The 17,355-nt window shown below is 43.5% G+C and overlaps 1 protein-coding gene across 1 annotated transcript in view; it reads left to right on the top strand.

Moving 5' to 3' along the window:
• Window positions 1-17,355, top strand: part of LOC137342405 (aspartate beta-hydroxylase domain-containing protein 2-like) — a 42,910-nt gene that overhangs the window by 19,856 nt on the left and 5,699 nt on the right. The window contains exon 3 of the mRNA XM_068006334.1: window positions 10,510-10,623. Coding sequence (XP_067862435.1) covers window positions 10,510-10,623 — 114 coding nt within the window. The remainder of the gene's footprint in view (window positions 1-10,509; window positions 10,624-17,355) is intronic.

A 17,355-nucleotide genomic window follows, 5' to 3' on the forward strand; every position in this document is an offset into this window, starting at 1 on the left:
CATCCAGGTATTTTTAAAATGAGTTGAGGGTTTCTGCCTCTACCACCCTCTCGGGCAGTGAGTTCCCGACCCCCACCACCCTCTGGATTAAAAATCTTTTGCTCATTTCTGCTCTAATCCTTCTACCAATCACTTTAAATCTATGCCCCCTGGTTATTGACCCCTCTGCTAAGGGAAATAGATCCTTCCTATCCACTTTATCTAGTCCCGTCATAATTTTGTACATCTCAATCAAATCACACCTCAGCCTCCTCTGTTCCAAGGAAAACAATCCCAGTCTATCCAATCTGTCATCATAGATAGAATTCTCCAGTCCTGGCAACATCCTCGTTGATCTCCTCTGCACCCTCTCTAGTGCAATTTCATCCTTCCTGTAATGTGGTGATCAGAACTGTGCAGTACTCAAGCTGTGGCCTAACTAGTGTTTCATACAATTCGAGCATAACATCCCTGCTTTTATATTCTATGCCTTAGCTAATAAAGGAAAGCATTCCCATATGCCTTCTTAACCACCTTATCTACCTATCCTGCTTCCTTCAGGGATCTGTGGACATGCACTCCAAGGTCCCTCACTTCCTCTACACCTCTCAGTATCCTCCCATTTATTGTGTATTCCCTTGCCTTGTTTGCTCTCCCCAAATGCATTACCTCACACTTCTCCGGATTGAATTCCATTTGCCACATTTCTGCCCATCTGACCAGTCCATTGATATCTTCCTGCAGTCTACAGCTTTTCTCCTCACTATCAATCTTACAGCCTATCTTTGTGTCATCCTCAAATTTCTTAATCATGCCCCCTACATTTAAGTCCAAATCGTTAATGTATACCACAAAAAGCAAAGGACCTTGTACCGAGCCCTGCGGCACCCCACTGGAAACAGCCTTCCAGTCGCAAAAACACCCATCGACCATTACCCTTCGCTTCCTGCCACTCAGCCAATTTTGGATCCAATTTGCCACGTTCCCTTGGATCTCATGGGCCTTTACTTCAGATGCAATATGAGGAAAAAAAAATTATGCGGTGAGTTGTTGTGATCTGGAATGCACTGCCTGAAAGGGTGGTGGAAGCAGATTCAATAGTAACTTTCAAAAGGGAATCGGATAAATACTTGAATGGAAAAAATTTACAAGGCTATGGGGAAAAAGCAGGGGAGTGGGACTAGTTGGATAGCTCTTTCAAAGAGGCGGCACAGGATGGACCGAATGACCTCCTGTGCTGTCTGATTCTATAAAATCTAATCAAATTGTTAAGTCTAATCCTAATGTTACTTGAGTGGCAGGAGCGTGTGAGGTGGCTGGCTGCTGTATCTCAGTGATGGTCTCTAGTGACTGAAGTAGCCTTTGTCTTGTGGCAGCTAAGTTGTGAGATGGGCTAGCTGCAGGCTGCATCTCTTGTGCTTTTGCATGGATAGCTTGGCCCTGCTAACTTTGTATCACATATGCAGGCACCTGAGGGGGCTGGTGGGATGTTGATGTGCTGTTATTTTAAGAGACAGCAGCATCATATGAGTCCAATCTCTTGTATGTTATGGGCTGTCTTTTTAAGAAGAATGCAAAATGAGAATCCCCTCAGTTTGCTATAAAATGCAGTAAAACACAGGTGTCAACAGACAGACAATAATAGTGGCGAGGATAGGTACACGAGTCAAGCAATCACATCCCATCTGAAGCTTTTATTGGACTACCCGACTGTAAGTGAAGGATTACTTAGATAGGAAGGACGAGGGTGTGCAGAGATGCACCGATCCTCCTGGACATCACTAGTAAGCTTTTGAAGCCCTTCAGCATACTGAGGGAAAGGAAAGTGGCTAACATCCTTAATACAATACATTCCTGTATGGTGTGGCAGACTGTTCCTTGCCAGACCTGGTAAGATTATAGCACTGAGTAGCTATGTGGGGCATCGTGGGGTGGGCAGTTAACTGCCGGGACCGGCACCTTCCAATTCGCTTGGGCAGTTCCCTTTTTTGCTAGCTTTCTCCCTTATGTCTCAAATAGTGTCATTCTCTTCATCTGGATTTATGCCAGGAGCACTTCAGTGGAAGCCTCTGGAAAATTTGGGGCTTTGGGCTTTGCAGACATTTTACTATTGGAAATTCTGATTGCAACAATCAAAAACTGCTTCTGCATTATCTGGCCCTGTAACCTGCTGCACATGTTTAAATTCACCAGCAGCATATCATTTTCACCTCCCCAGCAGCAAGTTCCCAGTCAAAGACAGCAATACTGCTGGGACCCCACCTACATTATGTAAATGAAAGAAAGACTTGCATTTATATAGCACCTAACACAACCTCAGGACATTCCAACATGCTTTACAGCCAATGAAGTACTTTTTGAAGTGTAGTCACTGTTGTAATGTAGGAAACGCAGCAGCCAATTTGTGCACAACAAGGTCCCACAAACAACAATAAGATAATGACCAGATAATCTGTTTTAGTGATGTTGGTTCAGGGATAAATATTGACCAGGCCAACGGGGAGAACTCCCCTGCTCTTCGAAATAGTGCCATGGGATCTTTTACACCCACCTGAGAGGGAAGACGGGGTCTCGGTTTAACGTCTCATCGAAAAGACGGCACTTCCAACAGTGCAGCATTCCCTCGGTATTGCACTGGAATGTCAGCCTAGATTTTGTGCTCAAGTTTCTGGGGTGGGACTTGAACCCATAACCTTCTCCTGCAGAGATAAGGATACTATCACTGAGCCAGAGCTGACAAATTTGCCAGGATCAGTGCCAGGTCACACGGGTACGTAGAAGTCCTGCCCTATCCACACAGGGCCCAAGGAGAAAATCCAGCTATCACTGTCTTGTCTCACTCATGAAGAATGCACAGTTCAGCAAGGTACCAGAGGGCATCATTGTAAGTATAATCCAGTAAGGCATCCTATCTACGAGAGAGGAGGAGCAGAGGGAAGAAAAAGGAGGCGGAAAATCATCTCGTTGAGAACTCTAAATGCTTGCCTGGAAACTGATGCACCCTACTTGGAGCAGAAGGGTTTCGGTATAAATGAGTCATAAAGCTCTTTCAGACAAAACCTCCCCTATAGTTACGTTTGACTTTTAAATGCCTACGCTTATACAGTTAAAAAGGGGAGGTACTTCACCAGCGTTGTATACGCTTCGATAGGTTCCAGTCCACAATTTTGCCAGTAACTATCCAGTTCTGAAATGGATTAGAATAGGCGAGATGAACACAGTATATAAACATTGTAATTGTCACCTGAACATTTTCTCAAGTACGAAATAATTCTTGACATCTACTGTTCTAATGGTGCTGGCCTTTTTAAATAATGATTAATGAACGTTCCCTTGACTGATTAGTGGTTAATGGTCCTGCCCAAAGCTGGACTAAACTATAGAGAGCATTAGATCCCAGATGCAATTTCCCTGCTTGTGCTGAGTTAGTGAATCTCAGTTGGAGCTACAGGTGGCCATTGCTGCCCTGGAGTAGAGAGGGGAAGAATTAGCCAGGGTTCCTGTCCCTTATTTTTGTCATGTTGGATCCTGTAGCTGCTTACTGTCCATTGACCCCTGCTGGAAATTCCGTGTTTGTGGCTTTGGGCAATAAAAGGATTGGGTTCGGTTGTGATGTCCTTCACAGTGAAAAAGCCTGCTGACATTCACTCTTTAAGCTCCATAAAATTGGCTTTTTTGCCAAGGTACGGGAAGGGATGGAGGGAGGGCTGCTGCCGTCTGTTGATCTGTACCCCATCGGGAGGAAATGAGCAAATAAAAAGTTTAAAACATTAAAGTAGTATTCCAGGATAAAACCCAAAGAAAGACTTGCATTCATATAGCACCTTTCATGACTTCAAGATGTCCCAAAGCGCTTTACAACCAATTAAGTACTTTTGAGGTGTATTCACTGTTATAGTGTAGGAAACGTAGCAGCCAATTTGCACACCGTAAGATCCCCCAAACAGAATGAGACAAATGACCAGATAATCTGTTAGTGATGTTGATTAAGGGATAAATATTGGCCAGGAAATCAGAGAATTCTCAATGCTCCTCTTCGAAATAATGCCATGGGATCGGAGAGGTGGGCGTGGCCTCGGTTTAATGTCTCATCCGAAAGACAGCACCTCCAACAGTGCAACGCTCTGTCGGTACTGCACTGAAGTATCAGCCTAGATTATGTGCTCAAATCTCTGGAGTGGGACTTGAACCAACAACCTCTGACTCAGAGGCAAGAGTGCAACCAACTGAGCCACGGCTGACACCAATAAACTGGCATTAGTCTTGAGTATTCATAACAAAATTATTTCAAAGCAAATTTTCATTTCTTTCCTGAAGATGGTGAATTTTGCTGGGGTATGATCCCATGCTGCCCTTTAGTACTTTATGCATTCTTCATTTGTGAATCATACACTCAGTGTTGGTGGAGTGATGTGGATCATCACAATTGCATCTGATTCTGACCTCACCTTATTCAGAACAAGCCAGGGACCTGAATCTGGGACCTTCTGATCTGTGAGATTCAGTGACTATGCTGAGCCACAAAGTGAGTCCATAATTATTTAGTTAACAGGCTAATTGTGAAAGCCCATTATTTGCAAAGTTTTTCACTATGACGCAACTATGTATCAGTGTCCAGAAAATCTTTGTAAAATTTATTTTCAAGTTCATTTTTGGTGAATACTGTGCTAATGAAGGTGGAAAATGTCAGTGTTGTGGAATAGAACACCCTCCTTTCTTTATACCCAGTCTACACTAAGCATTCCAGGCCAAGTACAACAAGAGTTAAATGTAAAGTAAACTTGGTTTTAATCTATACAATAGAGTGCCTCAACTACAATCTCGGAGCATCTTCTGCAGCACCATTGTGACATTTCCAATTCCCACCAACCATCCTTGCAGCTTGTGTGTGTGTTTCGCATGTGCATGCACTAGACTGTTTCTGCATCATTGTGGCCAGTTTTGTATTGTGCATTCTTGCTCACAATACCATGCACCTTTCTCCTGTCCTCAGGGCGCTGACTATTACTTATGTACAGATCCCCACTGGCACTTTCTTGGGACGTTTTAGTGTCATAGGAACATAGGAAGATAGGAACAGGAGTAGGCTATTCATCACCTCGAGCCTGTTCCTCCATTCAGTTAGATCATGGCTGATCTGTACCTCAACTCCATTTACCCACCTTTGCTCCATACCCTTGATACCCTTACTGAACAAACATCCATCGATCTCCGTATGAACATTTTAACTGACCCAGCATCCACAGCCTTTTAGGGGAGAGAGTTCCAGATTTCCATTATGCAGTGGGAGAGTAGTCAATGTAACACCTTTGTTCAAGAAAGGAGAGAAAGAGAAACCAGGTAATTTTAGACCAGTTAGGCTGATGTCAGAAGTAATGATAAATTGGTGCAAGGGATATCTGGAAAAATGAAACACAGTCCACTTCAGTAAGTGAATGGCAATTTCTCTGACAAGTTCTCTGAAGAGAGGGAAAAACACAGTATTGTATCATTTATATAAGGTGACTAGAGGAGCAAGAGTGTAGGTCCTGATGGTCAGATGCTGTCTAGCCCTTTGCATGATGTTATTTGGACTGTTCTGTAACTGTCCTGCAATGTCTATCCATTAGTGTGTATGTGTCTGTATCTGTAATCTTGTGGTACTTGGTGGGCTGAGGCAGATGTATTGCTTCTGAACAGTGCTGCATGCAGGAGGAATGGCTGTGCTCATACTGGCGAGCTCTGGGAAAATGGGACTTGGTGCAGGGGTTTCCATTTGTCAATTCAACTGCATTTTGTTTAACAGCAGGTAAGTCCATGACGAGGTTTGTGGAAAAGTGATGCAGTTACTGAGTTGTGTAGCACTCACACTGCATGTCTTTCTCTTGTGGGCCAGATTGGTCAATTCCTATGAGTGATTTTAATGTAAAATCTGCTCACTATACCCTGAGGAAGTGTTCTGGTCAGAGATCAGGTGCATGTGGCTGTTCTTTCCTCAACCTGACATATGAATGAATAGGCAATCATCCACTGAGAGGAGGGTGGATTGCAGGGAATCCCTTATTGACCTGTACATTCTTGTACTGGAGGTAGGTAGTCCAGCAGTTCCAATAGTCGTACTCTGAGTGACCATAGTCTGCTTTGGGAGCAGTTCACATTGTTGCAGTACGTTCATTGGCACAGATTCAGAAGTGTAAACCTTTTGCTGCTTGACCTTGTTCCATTCTTTTCAACTAAATGTTTTTAGTTTCATTACTTGCTTGTTTGAGTTTTTGTTGTTTTGTTCCAATCTCACCTGAGTTGATATGCTACTTTATATTTTTTTAAATCTAGAAGTACTTTGTCATTATAGGTATATAAAATTATGAGGGGCCTAGACAGTGGGTAGGGAGGACCTATTTCCCTTAGCAGAGGGGTCAGTGACCAGGGGGCATAGATTTAAAGCAATTGGTAGATGGATTTGAGGGGAGCTGAGGAGAAATTTTTCACCCAGAGGGTGCTGGAGGTTTGCAACTCACTGCCTGAAAGGGTGATAGAGGCAGAAACCCTCAACTCATTTAAAAAGTACCTGGATGTGCACCTGAAGTGGTGTAACCTACAGGGATACGGACCAAGTGCTGGAAAGTGGGATTCGGCTGGATAGCTCTTTTTCAGCTGGCACAGACACGATGGGCCAAATGGCCTCCTTCTGTGCCCTAACTGTCTATGATTCAGACCCCTTCTCTAATGCTTTGTGCACTCTTCAAATGGCCACTCTTCATATTTGAACCTTAGCAGTGAGTGTTGGCAGGCTATTTAACTATCGAAGGCATCACAGCTGAGCCAATTCTTTCATCAGCTGATACCAACATATGCAGTTTCCATTAGTTAACTAACAGAAGTGAAAATGGTCCATCCACCCCCCCCCCCCCCCCCAACAAATCCTAGGGGCACTGAAACCAATAGCAGTGCTAAACTGCTGCCCTGGGAAAGATAGCTAACTCACTACAAACTTGGAATAGAATCTGGGACTTTTCTGGTCTGTATGGCATATACTATATGGTACATTTATCCATTAAGCCATTGAGGAAGTTCCTACTGTTTTCAAATGGAAATATTGTGTTTTCACCATATTTTTAGGGAGGCTTGCTTAAATCTTGGAAAAGTTTCTTTTAAACAAAAATCTCCTCTGCAACAACATTTTACCTTGTCTGCAGTAAGCAGCAGTATAATCTTACCTGCTACCAGGCAATTTTTTGCAGTGCTGCTGTGACAATCTCGGCTTCAGTATTTTTAATGACATTTTCTTTGCGAATATTTCAGAAAAGTGAGGGATATGTGTGCTGGGAAATGAAATACTTTCCACTTCAACTCCTAGTATCAGCATCAAGCACTCCCAAATCAGGTATAGCACATGGGATGTGAAGTAAAATGCCCTCCACTCTGCTCAAACAATGTGTGTCGTCTATCTCTCTACCCCCTGCCCCCCATTTTCCAACTTCGGAAGGGTGCTCTCTGCTGCAGGAGTGTAGCAATTTTCCATTTCTCACACAAGCAAACCATCCTGTGGCCTCTCTGACGTAGAGATTTCTAATTGATGCTCAATTAGGGGCAGTTTGGGAATATGTCCCTTCCTACTAGCAACTGGTTGGACACTGCTCAAACTCATTTCAAGTAGCACTTATAACCAAAGGAGACTTTCACCTGTCAGTCTGGGGTGGATTCAAATCCAAATCACACAGTGAAAATCCAGTATCTAATCCAACCATTCCCGTTAATCTACATTCTTAAGAAATTTGCACTACCAGACTCCAGATTCACTTATGTCTTTGCACTTTCCATAGTGTGTAAATTTGGTATAAATGCTGCCTCTTTTTGAAAGAACTTGCTGTTTATCTGTTTTTGAACACTATTACATGAGGCCTTGCTGACCTATGGTATTCCTACACTGTGGAACCAACCATCAGCTGACACATGAGGCAGTCAGATATTCTCCTCGATGGTGTCATGGATTGCAAAATGGACAAGTAATTGTGAATCGTTCCATATGCTTCATGATTGAGAAGTTGCAACTTAAATGTGGAATGAGCAAAAGGCTATTTGGTCCATCTGGCCTGCTCCATTCACACATCAAGTACAATTGATCCTATTTTGGACGCTACCCCATTCATCTAACCTCTTGAGGAAAACTTCTGCATGGATACTCCCTGATCCCCAAAGATAATCAAGAAAACTCCAGAATATTGCAGCATCCGCCTATCTTCACTGTTCAATCCTGGCATATTTTCCTCCTAATGATATTTAATCATTTCAATTAAGGCTATTCCTATAATCACCAATCCCATTCCCAACCAATTATCCAGCTCCTCCTTAAAGGAAGAAATTGCTCCTTTGAAAATAACCGTGGTATTGTGAGGTAAAGATGGTTGGAGGGAGGTACCCTGGAGAAAGCGCTCACCTGGAATTTCCACAAGGGTCCCCTAATGGGAGATCGACAGAACCCCCGGAGAAATGGTGTAAATGGCTAAAAGCGGCCGTTTACACTGCTACTCAAGTTTCTGTGAAGTTACAGTGGGAGGTCAAGAGAACCCTGTGGAAATTCCCCCCCATCCGGTCGCATATTTGGTTACATTTCAACTATGAGTTCACTAAATTAATTTCAGGAGGTAATAGAACAAGATAGGGCTAAGTCTGCCTGTTGCATCCTTACTAACTTGTCTCCTATTTGTTTTAGATGTTGGGTGCTAAATGTCACAGTTGACATTCTTTATTGGTGTGATGTTTGTAGCAGAAGTGCTGAAAATCATACTGTTCTGTGAATAAATAGTTTAGAAGACAAAATTTTAACATTAGGCTTCAGAGAGATAATTTATGAATTTTAAGTTCATAGAATCATAGTTTCATACAGCACAGAAGGAGGCCATTCTGCCCATCATGTCTGTGCCTGCTCTCTGAACGAACTACCAATTAGTCCCACTCCCCTGCTCTTTCCCCATAGCCCTGCACATTTTTCCTTTTTAAGTATATATCCAACCCCTTTTGAAAGTTACTATTGAATCTGCTTCCACCAACCTTTCTGGCAATGCATTCCAGGTCATAACAACTCACTGAGTAAAAGAAATTCTCATCTCCACCCTGGCTTTTTTGCCAATTACTTTAAATCTGTCTCCTATGGTTACCGACCCTCCTGCCAGTGGAAACGGTTTCTCCCTATCTACTCTACCAAAACCCCTCATAATTTTGAACATCTCTATTAAATCTCCCCTTAACCTTCATTGCTCTAAGGAGAATAATTCCAGCATCTCCAGTCTCTTCACATAACTGAAGTCCCTCATCCTTGGTACCATTCTAGTAAATCTCTTCTTCACCCTTTCCAAGGCCTTGACATCCTTCCTAAAGTGTGGTGCTCAGAAATAGATACAGTACTCTAGCTGAGGTCTGTCTAGTGATTTATAAAGATAAAAATTAGTACTTTATTGTAAGCGACGCATTGACATCATTGAAAGTGAGATGCGGCTGTCACTGTATCTCTCTCACCAGCAATCAAAACACGGCCTGAGATTTAAAAATAAATCTGATGTTTTGGATACTTTATTGAAATTGTGGGAACAATGTGATCTTATGACTTCTCAGTTTTACAATGTGGGTTTGGGTGAAGGAAGCACTTTGATCAATTTGATCTTGGCCTCCCAGAATACCAATGCTGTTGTCTTCCCATTGCAAATTCAGATATGCAGTTATCCCAAGATATCTGCAGTTTGGCTAGATGGCCCTCGTTAGCAGTCAGCAGAAGGGAGAGCCAGTTAGCTTAGGTCTGGCTAACTTGAAAGTGAGATCCTGCCTCAAAGTGTCAGTAGAGTTTGTGTTTTAGGAACATAGGAACAGGAGTAGGCCATTCAGCCCCTCGAGCCTGTTTTTGTTGCTTCCATGGAATGAGGAGTGGTTGGAATGAACACATTTTACTGCGAAAACTGTGAATTATGTTTGTGTATGTATTTTATACAAAATAAACCAGTTTGTTGGCTTACAATCATGTGTTGTCTTGCTATGGCGTTTCTCAGTCCACCTGTAAAGACAGGAGAATGAACATGGCAGCATGTGTGTCATTACAGGAGCCAGTCTATGTTACAATCCCTAGCTAATGCTACTGTTTAACTAGATATTGGGCAGTAAAAGCACACTCAAGATCATAGGGAATGCGTGCTCCGCTTATAGGAGTGACCTGTGATGCTGAACTTGGGAGGATCTCTAGCACAAAACCCACAGAATAGTAATATCTGCTTTGGCGTCACTGACAATGTGGCATTTTTATGACATCCCATTTGTTAAATTGTCTGACTAGCAATTATGATATTCTGACTACAGATTGTTGTACATTTCACAGGAGGATGTGGTGAGGAAATTGTTTTGCTAGTCTAAACCCAAACTCTTAAGAGCCTGTTGTATATTCTAGTATAGTATTGGTCAGCAGACGGCCAGAATAATGCTTTGCATATTTAAGATTCTGTTTTACTTTCCACTGTCTGTACTGTTAAAGATGGGCAGGTATGTTATGTCTGAATGTTGTTGCAGGTTTAAAGGTTCCCAACAGCTGTGAACTCGTAGTAGGCGGGGAGCCACAATGCTGGGCTCAAGGGCGCTGTTTGCTGTTTGACGATTCCTTCCTACACACAGCATTCCACGGAGGCAAGTGTACTATTAACGATCAGCGATTCTTTAACCCCATGAATACTACACTTTTGTATTTCCTGTGAATGATTTAACACTTTTATTTCTCCTCCAAACGTCTTTCCCACATGCTTTCTCCTCTTGATCACACTGAACAAGCGCAACATTCTGTAGCCGGAACGGCAGGCAGCCTGATCACAGGTCTCTGCCGGTTCTGCTCTGCAACTGGCCACCAGTGGGTCTAAGAAAGAGGAAAATCACAACCTTGTATTCAAGTCCCTCCGTGGCCTCGCCCCTTCCTTTCTCTCTAATCCCCTCCAGCTCTACAACCCTCCAAGAACTCTGCATTCCTCCAATTCTGGCCTCTTGTGCATCCCCGATTTCCTTTGCCTCACCATTGGCGGCCGTGCCTTCAGCTGTCTGGACCCTAAATGTTAATTGTATCCGTATGATTTATATCAATTACTGTTAATTGTATTCAGGTGGTGCGTATCAATTGGGGCTCTCTTGTATCCATTTATATGAGAGCTTATTTAGGATGTGGAGGGGGTATTGTGGATCTCTGTGAATAAAGGCTTGGAAGTAAATGAAGACCAGGCTCTAGTATTCTATCCTTCATCACCTGGCTATCCAATTTATTACACTAAGCTCTGGAATTCCCTCCCTAAACCTCTGTGCCTGTCGACCGCGCCTCCTTTAAGAAGCTCCTTAAAATCTACCTCTTTGACCATGCATTTGGTGATCTGTCCTAATTTCTTTGTGACTCGGTGTCAAATTTTGTCTGATAATGCTCCTGTGACGTGCCTTAGGATGTTTTACCACGTTAAAGAGGCTATATAAATGCAAGTTGTTGGATGAGGTGGCAGTGAGTGTTAGAACATTAAACCTCATTGCTACAATGCAGGACTCGGGAAGGTTCGATTCCACTCTGCTCCCAGTCTGAGCAACATTGCATAAGTACCATTTACGATGGTGTTTTGCAAGGGGAAGGAAAATTGGATGAGAGGGTGATAACTGAGTAGCACCTACGGCATGTAGGCAGCCAGCTACATGGGCGACTTAGTGGTCTGGAAAGGGACTATGCACCCGAGCTCTCAGCAGATGAGATGTGAAGAACAGACAGATCTGAAATTGAGGACTAATGTATGGAGAGGTGGGGGAGGACTCCAAAATATATTTTCTTAAAAAGTGTCCTGGGTTACTTGCCCTACTCAATTCCCCCTCCACACACAGGGAGTGCCGTGCCCTGCATTTGGAACCTTTTCCCATTAGTTTTGCATTATTGGAGTGAACCCACTTCCTATTACTGGGCCAGTGTATTGCTGTTGCACCACTACCCTATTTCCCCAATTGTCCTCCATTTTACAGTCTTTGTTGCCTCCTGTCCTGGGTCAGTCTGAGCCACAGGTTATTCAGTGTCTGCAGTGATCCATAAAGAGGTACCGAAAGATGCGAATAGCATCAGTTCTTGCATATTCATACACACAATATATTTCTTTAGTCAAATCAGCAGGGAGAGACGAGACTTTCAGCTTATCAGTCAGGTTAGATTCTATTCCAGTTCCCAGAAATTAAAGCACCCTGTGATGCATTGTACTTGCCTGACACCAGAAAAATACTGAATGCACTTCTGTTTGGAGTTGTAAATGTGCACTGTAGCGTCCATGTTTATATAACTTGCTTAAAAGTGGCTTTACATACTGGGTAGAAGAATTAAGCTACAGACGGAATGGAACACACAGCTAGTCTGCTCACGTTTAAGGTTGTAGTTCTGGAGCAATAACAGGAGTACAACGCTACTTGAGATTTTTTTTTAAATACTGCATTTAAATTAATTTTAATTATCATGTGTCAGCATTTTTCCCCCCAAGGTTCACATTGTTTTACATTGTTTCACAGTGTAGTTTTGTTTTTGCAAAAATCAATGAGCTTTTTGGGATAACTCTGTAGTTGGTAGATTATTGGGAGTGGAATAGCAGTGTTTGCAGTTCTATGGGCGTTAACTGCCAATTAAGGAATGCAACTCATTTTTGTTCTTGCTAATTTTCTTCCCTCCTGCTCTCCTGAAGGCACTGACACCTGCTAGGGACCTGATTCCACAGTCAACTTACCCAAGTGCTCATTCTTGACTTGAAAAGTGGTGTTATGAACGGCTGGGACAGAGTAGACAGAAACAGACTGTTTCCAGTGTTTGGAAGAGTCTAGAACAAGAGGACATGGAGAAATTTAGGACAGAGAGCAGGAGAAACCTTTTTCGCAGAAGGTTGTGAGGCTGTGGAAAGCACTACAAGAGTTGGTGATTGAAGCAGAGACCATGACAACATTTAAGAATAGGTTGAAGGATAGGGGAATAAAGGAATATGGGAACAGAGCAGGCAAATGGGATTAGGACTACTGCTTAGGAAGATAAACACCAACATGGACTGGTTGGGCTGAACGGCCTGTACCCATGTTATTAGTTTTGATTTAATTCCTCCTGCGTAACCCATGCAGTGAGTGTTTCCAGGCTATTTGACCCTGCAGGGCATCACAGCTTAGCCTATCCTTTCCTTGCTGCATGCGTGCGCTTTAAGAACATAAGAAATAGGAGCAGGAGTAGACCATACGTCCCCTCGAGCCTGCTTGACCATTCAATAAGATTATGGCTGATCTACCTCAACTCCACTTTCCCCACCCTATCCCCATATCCCCATATCCCTTGATTCCCTTAGTGTCCAAAAATCTATCGATTTCAGTTTTGAATATACTCAATGACTGGGCATCTACAGCTTTCTGGGATAGAGAATTCCAAAGGTTCACAACCCTCTGTGAAGAAATTTTTCCTCATCTCAGTCCTAAATAACCGACCCCTTATTCTGAGACTATGACCCCTAATTCTAGACACTCTAGCCAAGGGAAACAGCCTTTCAGTATCTACCCTGTCAAGCCCTCTAAGAATTTTATATGTTTCAATGAGATCACCTCTCATTCTTCTAAACTCCAGAGAGTATAGGTGCATTCTACTCAATTTCTCCTCATATCAGCAACCCTCTCATCCCATGAATAAATCTAGTGAACCTTTGTTGCACCCCCTCTAAGGCAAGTATATCCTTCCTTAGGTAAAGAGACCAAAACTGTACACAGTACTCCACGTGTGGTCTCACCAAAGCCCTATATAATTGCAGCAAGACTTCCTTACTCTTATACTCCAACCCCCTTGCAATAAAGGCTAACATACCATTTGCTTTCCTAATTGCTTGCTGTACCTGCATGTTAACTTTCTGTGATTCGTGTACAAGGACACCCAAATCCCTCTGAATACCAACATTTCTTAGTGTCTCACCTTTTAAAAAATATTCTGCTTTTCTATTCTTCCTACCAAAATGGATAATTTCACATTTCCCCACATTATACTCCATCTGCCACCTTCTTGCCCATCGCTTAACCTGTCTAAATCCCTTTGCAGCCTCTTTGCGTCCTCCTCACAGCTTACTTTCCCACCTAGCTTTGTATCGTCAGCAAACTTGGATACATTACACTCATCTAAGTCATTGATCTATATTGTAAACAGCTGAGGCCCAAGCACTGATCCTTGCAGCACCCCACTAGTTACAACCTGCTAACCCGAAAATGACCTGTTTATTCCTGCTCTCTGTTTTCTGTCTGTCAACCAATCCTCAATCCGTGCTAAAATATTACCCCCAATCCCGTGAGCCCTAATCTTATGTAACAACCTCTTGTGTGGAATCTTATCAAATGCCTTTTGAAAATCCAAATATACTACATCCAGCGGTTCCCCCTTATCTACCCTGCTAGTTTCACCCTCAAGAAAAACTCTCAGATTTGTCAAACATTATTTCCCTTTCATAGAACCGTGCCTAATCATATTATGATTTTCTAAGTGCCTTGTTACCACGTCCCTTCTAATAGTTTCTAGCATTTTCCGTACTACTGATGTCAGACCAACTGGTCTGTAGTTCCCTGTTTTCTCTCTCCCTCCTTTCTTGAAAAGCGGGCTTACATTTGCTACCTTCCAATCCACTGGGACCGTTCTTGAATCTGGGGAATTCTGGAAGATCAAAACCAATGCACCCACTATCTCTGCAGCCACCTGTTTTAAAACCTAGGATGTAGGCCATCAAGTCCAGGGAATTGTCAGCTTTTAGTCCCATTAATTTCTCCAGTACTTTTTCTTTACTAATATTACTTTAAGTTCCTCACTCTCATTAAACCCTTGGTTCCCCACTATGTGCAGTATGTTTTTTGTGTCTTCTTCTGTGAAGACAGGTTCAAAATATTTGTTTAACATCTCTGCCAATTCCTTATTTCCCCATTATAATTTCTCCTATCTCTGCCTCTAAGGGACCCACGTTTACTTTCGCTAATCTCTTCCTTTTTACATACTTATAGAAGCTCTTACAACCTGTTTTTATATTTTTTGCCAGTTTACTCTTGTATTCTATTTTCTCCCTTTATCAATTTCTTGGTCACCCTTTGCTGATTTCTAAAACCCTCCCAATACTCAGGCTTACATTGGCAACACTTTTCCCGTGGAGTTTTTATTCCTCAAAGGAATGTATATTAGTTGAGAGTTATGAATCATTTCTTCAAATGTTCACCATTGCTTATCTACCGTCATATCTTTTAATCTAATTTCCCAATCAACCCAAGCCAACCCGCCCCTCATACCTACGTAATTAGCTTTGTTTACATTTAAGACTCTCTCTCTCGTTCTCTCTCTCTCTCTCGTTCTCTCTCTCTCTCTCTCTCTCTCTCTCGTTCTTTCTCTCTCTCTCGTTCTTTCTCTCTCTCTCGTTCTTTCTCTCTCTCTCTCTCTCGTTCTCTCTCTCTCGTTCTCTCTCTCTCTCTCGTTCTCTCTCTCTCTCGTTCTCTCTCTCTCTCTCGTTCTCTCTCTCTCTCTCGTTCACTCTCTCTCTCTCGTTCTCTCTCTCTCGTTCTCTCTCTCTCGTTCTCTCTCTCTCTCGTTCTCTCTCTCTCTCGTTCTCTCTCTCTCTCGTTCTCGCTCTCGTTCTCTCTCTCTCTCGTTTTCTCTCTCTCTCTCTCTCATTCTTTCTCTCTCTCTCGTTCTCTCTCTCTCTCTCTCGTTCTCTCTCTCTCTCTCGTTCTCTCTCTCTCTCTCGTTCTCTCTCTCTCTCTCTCTCTCTCTCTCTCTCTCGTTCTCTCTCTCTCGTTCTCTCTCTCTCGTTCTCTCTCTCTCTCGTTCTCTCTCTCTCTCGTTCTCTCTCTCTCTCTCTCGTTCTCTCTCTCGTTCTCTCTCTCTCTCTCGTTCTCTCTCTCTCTCTCGTTCTCTCTCTCTCTCTCGTTCTCTCTCTCTCTCGTTCTCTCTCTCTCTCGTTCTCTCTCTCTCTCTCGTTCTCTCTCTCTCTCTCGTTCTCTCTCTCTCTCGTTCTCTCTCTCTCTCGTTCTCTCTCTCTCTCGTTCTCTCTCTCTCTCGTTCTCTCTCTCTCTCGTTCTCTCTCTCTCTCGTTCTCTCTCTCTCTCGTTCTCTCTCTCTCTCGTTCTCTCTCTCTCTCTCGTTCTCTCTCTCTCTCGTTCTCTCTCTCGTTCGTTCGTTCGTCTCTCTCTCTCGTTCGTTCTCTCTCTCTCGTTCGTTCTCTCTCTCTCGTTCTCTTTCTCTCGTTCTCTCTCTCTCGTTCTCTCTCTCTCTCTCGTTCTCTCTCTCGTTCTCTCTCTCTCTCTCTCTCTCGTTCTCTCTCTCTCGTTCGTTCTCTCTCTCTCGTTCGTTCTCTCTCTCTCGTTCTCTTTCTCTCGTTCTCTCTCTCTCTCGTTCTCTCTCTCTCTCGTTCTCTCTCTCTCTCGTTCTCTCTCTCTCGTTCTCTCTCTCTCTCGTTCTCTCTCTCTCTCGTTCTCTCTCTCTCTCGTTCTCTCTCTCTCTCTCGTTCTCTCTCTCTCTCGTTCTCTCTCTCGTTCGTTCGTTCGTTCTCTCTCTCTCGTTCGTTCTCTCTCTCTCGTTCGTTCTCTCTCTCTCGTTCTCTTTCTCTCGTTCTCTCTCTCTCGTTCTCTCTCTCTCTCTCGTTCTCTCTCTCGTTCTCTCTCTCTCTCTCTCTCTCGTTCTCTCTCTCTCTCTCTCGTTCTCTCTCTCTCGTTCTCTCTCTCTCGTTCTCTCTCTCGTTCTCTCTCTCTCGTTCTCTCTCTCTCTCGTTCTCTCTCTCTCTCGTTCTCTCTCTCTCTCGTTCTCTCTCTCTCTCGTTCTCTCTCTCTCGTTCTCTCTCTCTCTCGTGCTCTCTCTCTCGTTCGTTCGTTCGTTCTCTCTCTCTCTCGTTCTCTCTCTCGTTCTCTCTCTCTCTCTCTCTCGTTCTCTCTCTCTCTCTCTCTCGTGCTCTCTCTCTCTCTCGTGCTCTCTCTCTCTCTCGTGCTCTCTCTCTCTCGTGCTCTCTCTCTCTCGTTCGTTCTCTCTCTCTCGTTCGTTCTCTCTCTCTCTCTCTCTCGTTCTCTCGTTCTCTCTCTCTCTCGTTCTCTCTCTCTCTCGTTCTCTCTCTCTCGTTCTCTCTCTCTCTCGTTCTCTCTCTCTCGTTCTCTCTCTCTCTCGTTCTCTCTCTCTCGTTCTCTCTCTCTCTCGTTCTCTCTCTCTCTCGTTCTCTCTCTCTCTCGTTCTCTCTCTCTCTCTCGTTCTCTCTCTCTCTCGTTCTCTCTCTCTCTCGTTCTCTCTCTCTCTCTCGTTCTCTCTCTCTCTCTCGTTCTCTCTCTCGTTCTCTCTCTCGTTCTCTCTCGTTCTCTCTCGTTCTCTCTCGTTCTCTCTCGTTCTCTCTA

This window comes from Heptranchias perlo, chromosome 25 (genome assembly GCF_035084215.1).
Source record: "Heptranchias perlo isolate sHepPer1 chromosome 25, sHepPer1.hap1, whole genome shotgun sequence".
Classification (NCBI taxonomy): Eukaryota; Metazoa; Chordata; class Chondrichthyes; order Hexanchiformes; family Hexanchidae; genus Heptranchias; species Heptranchias perlo.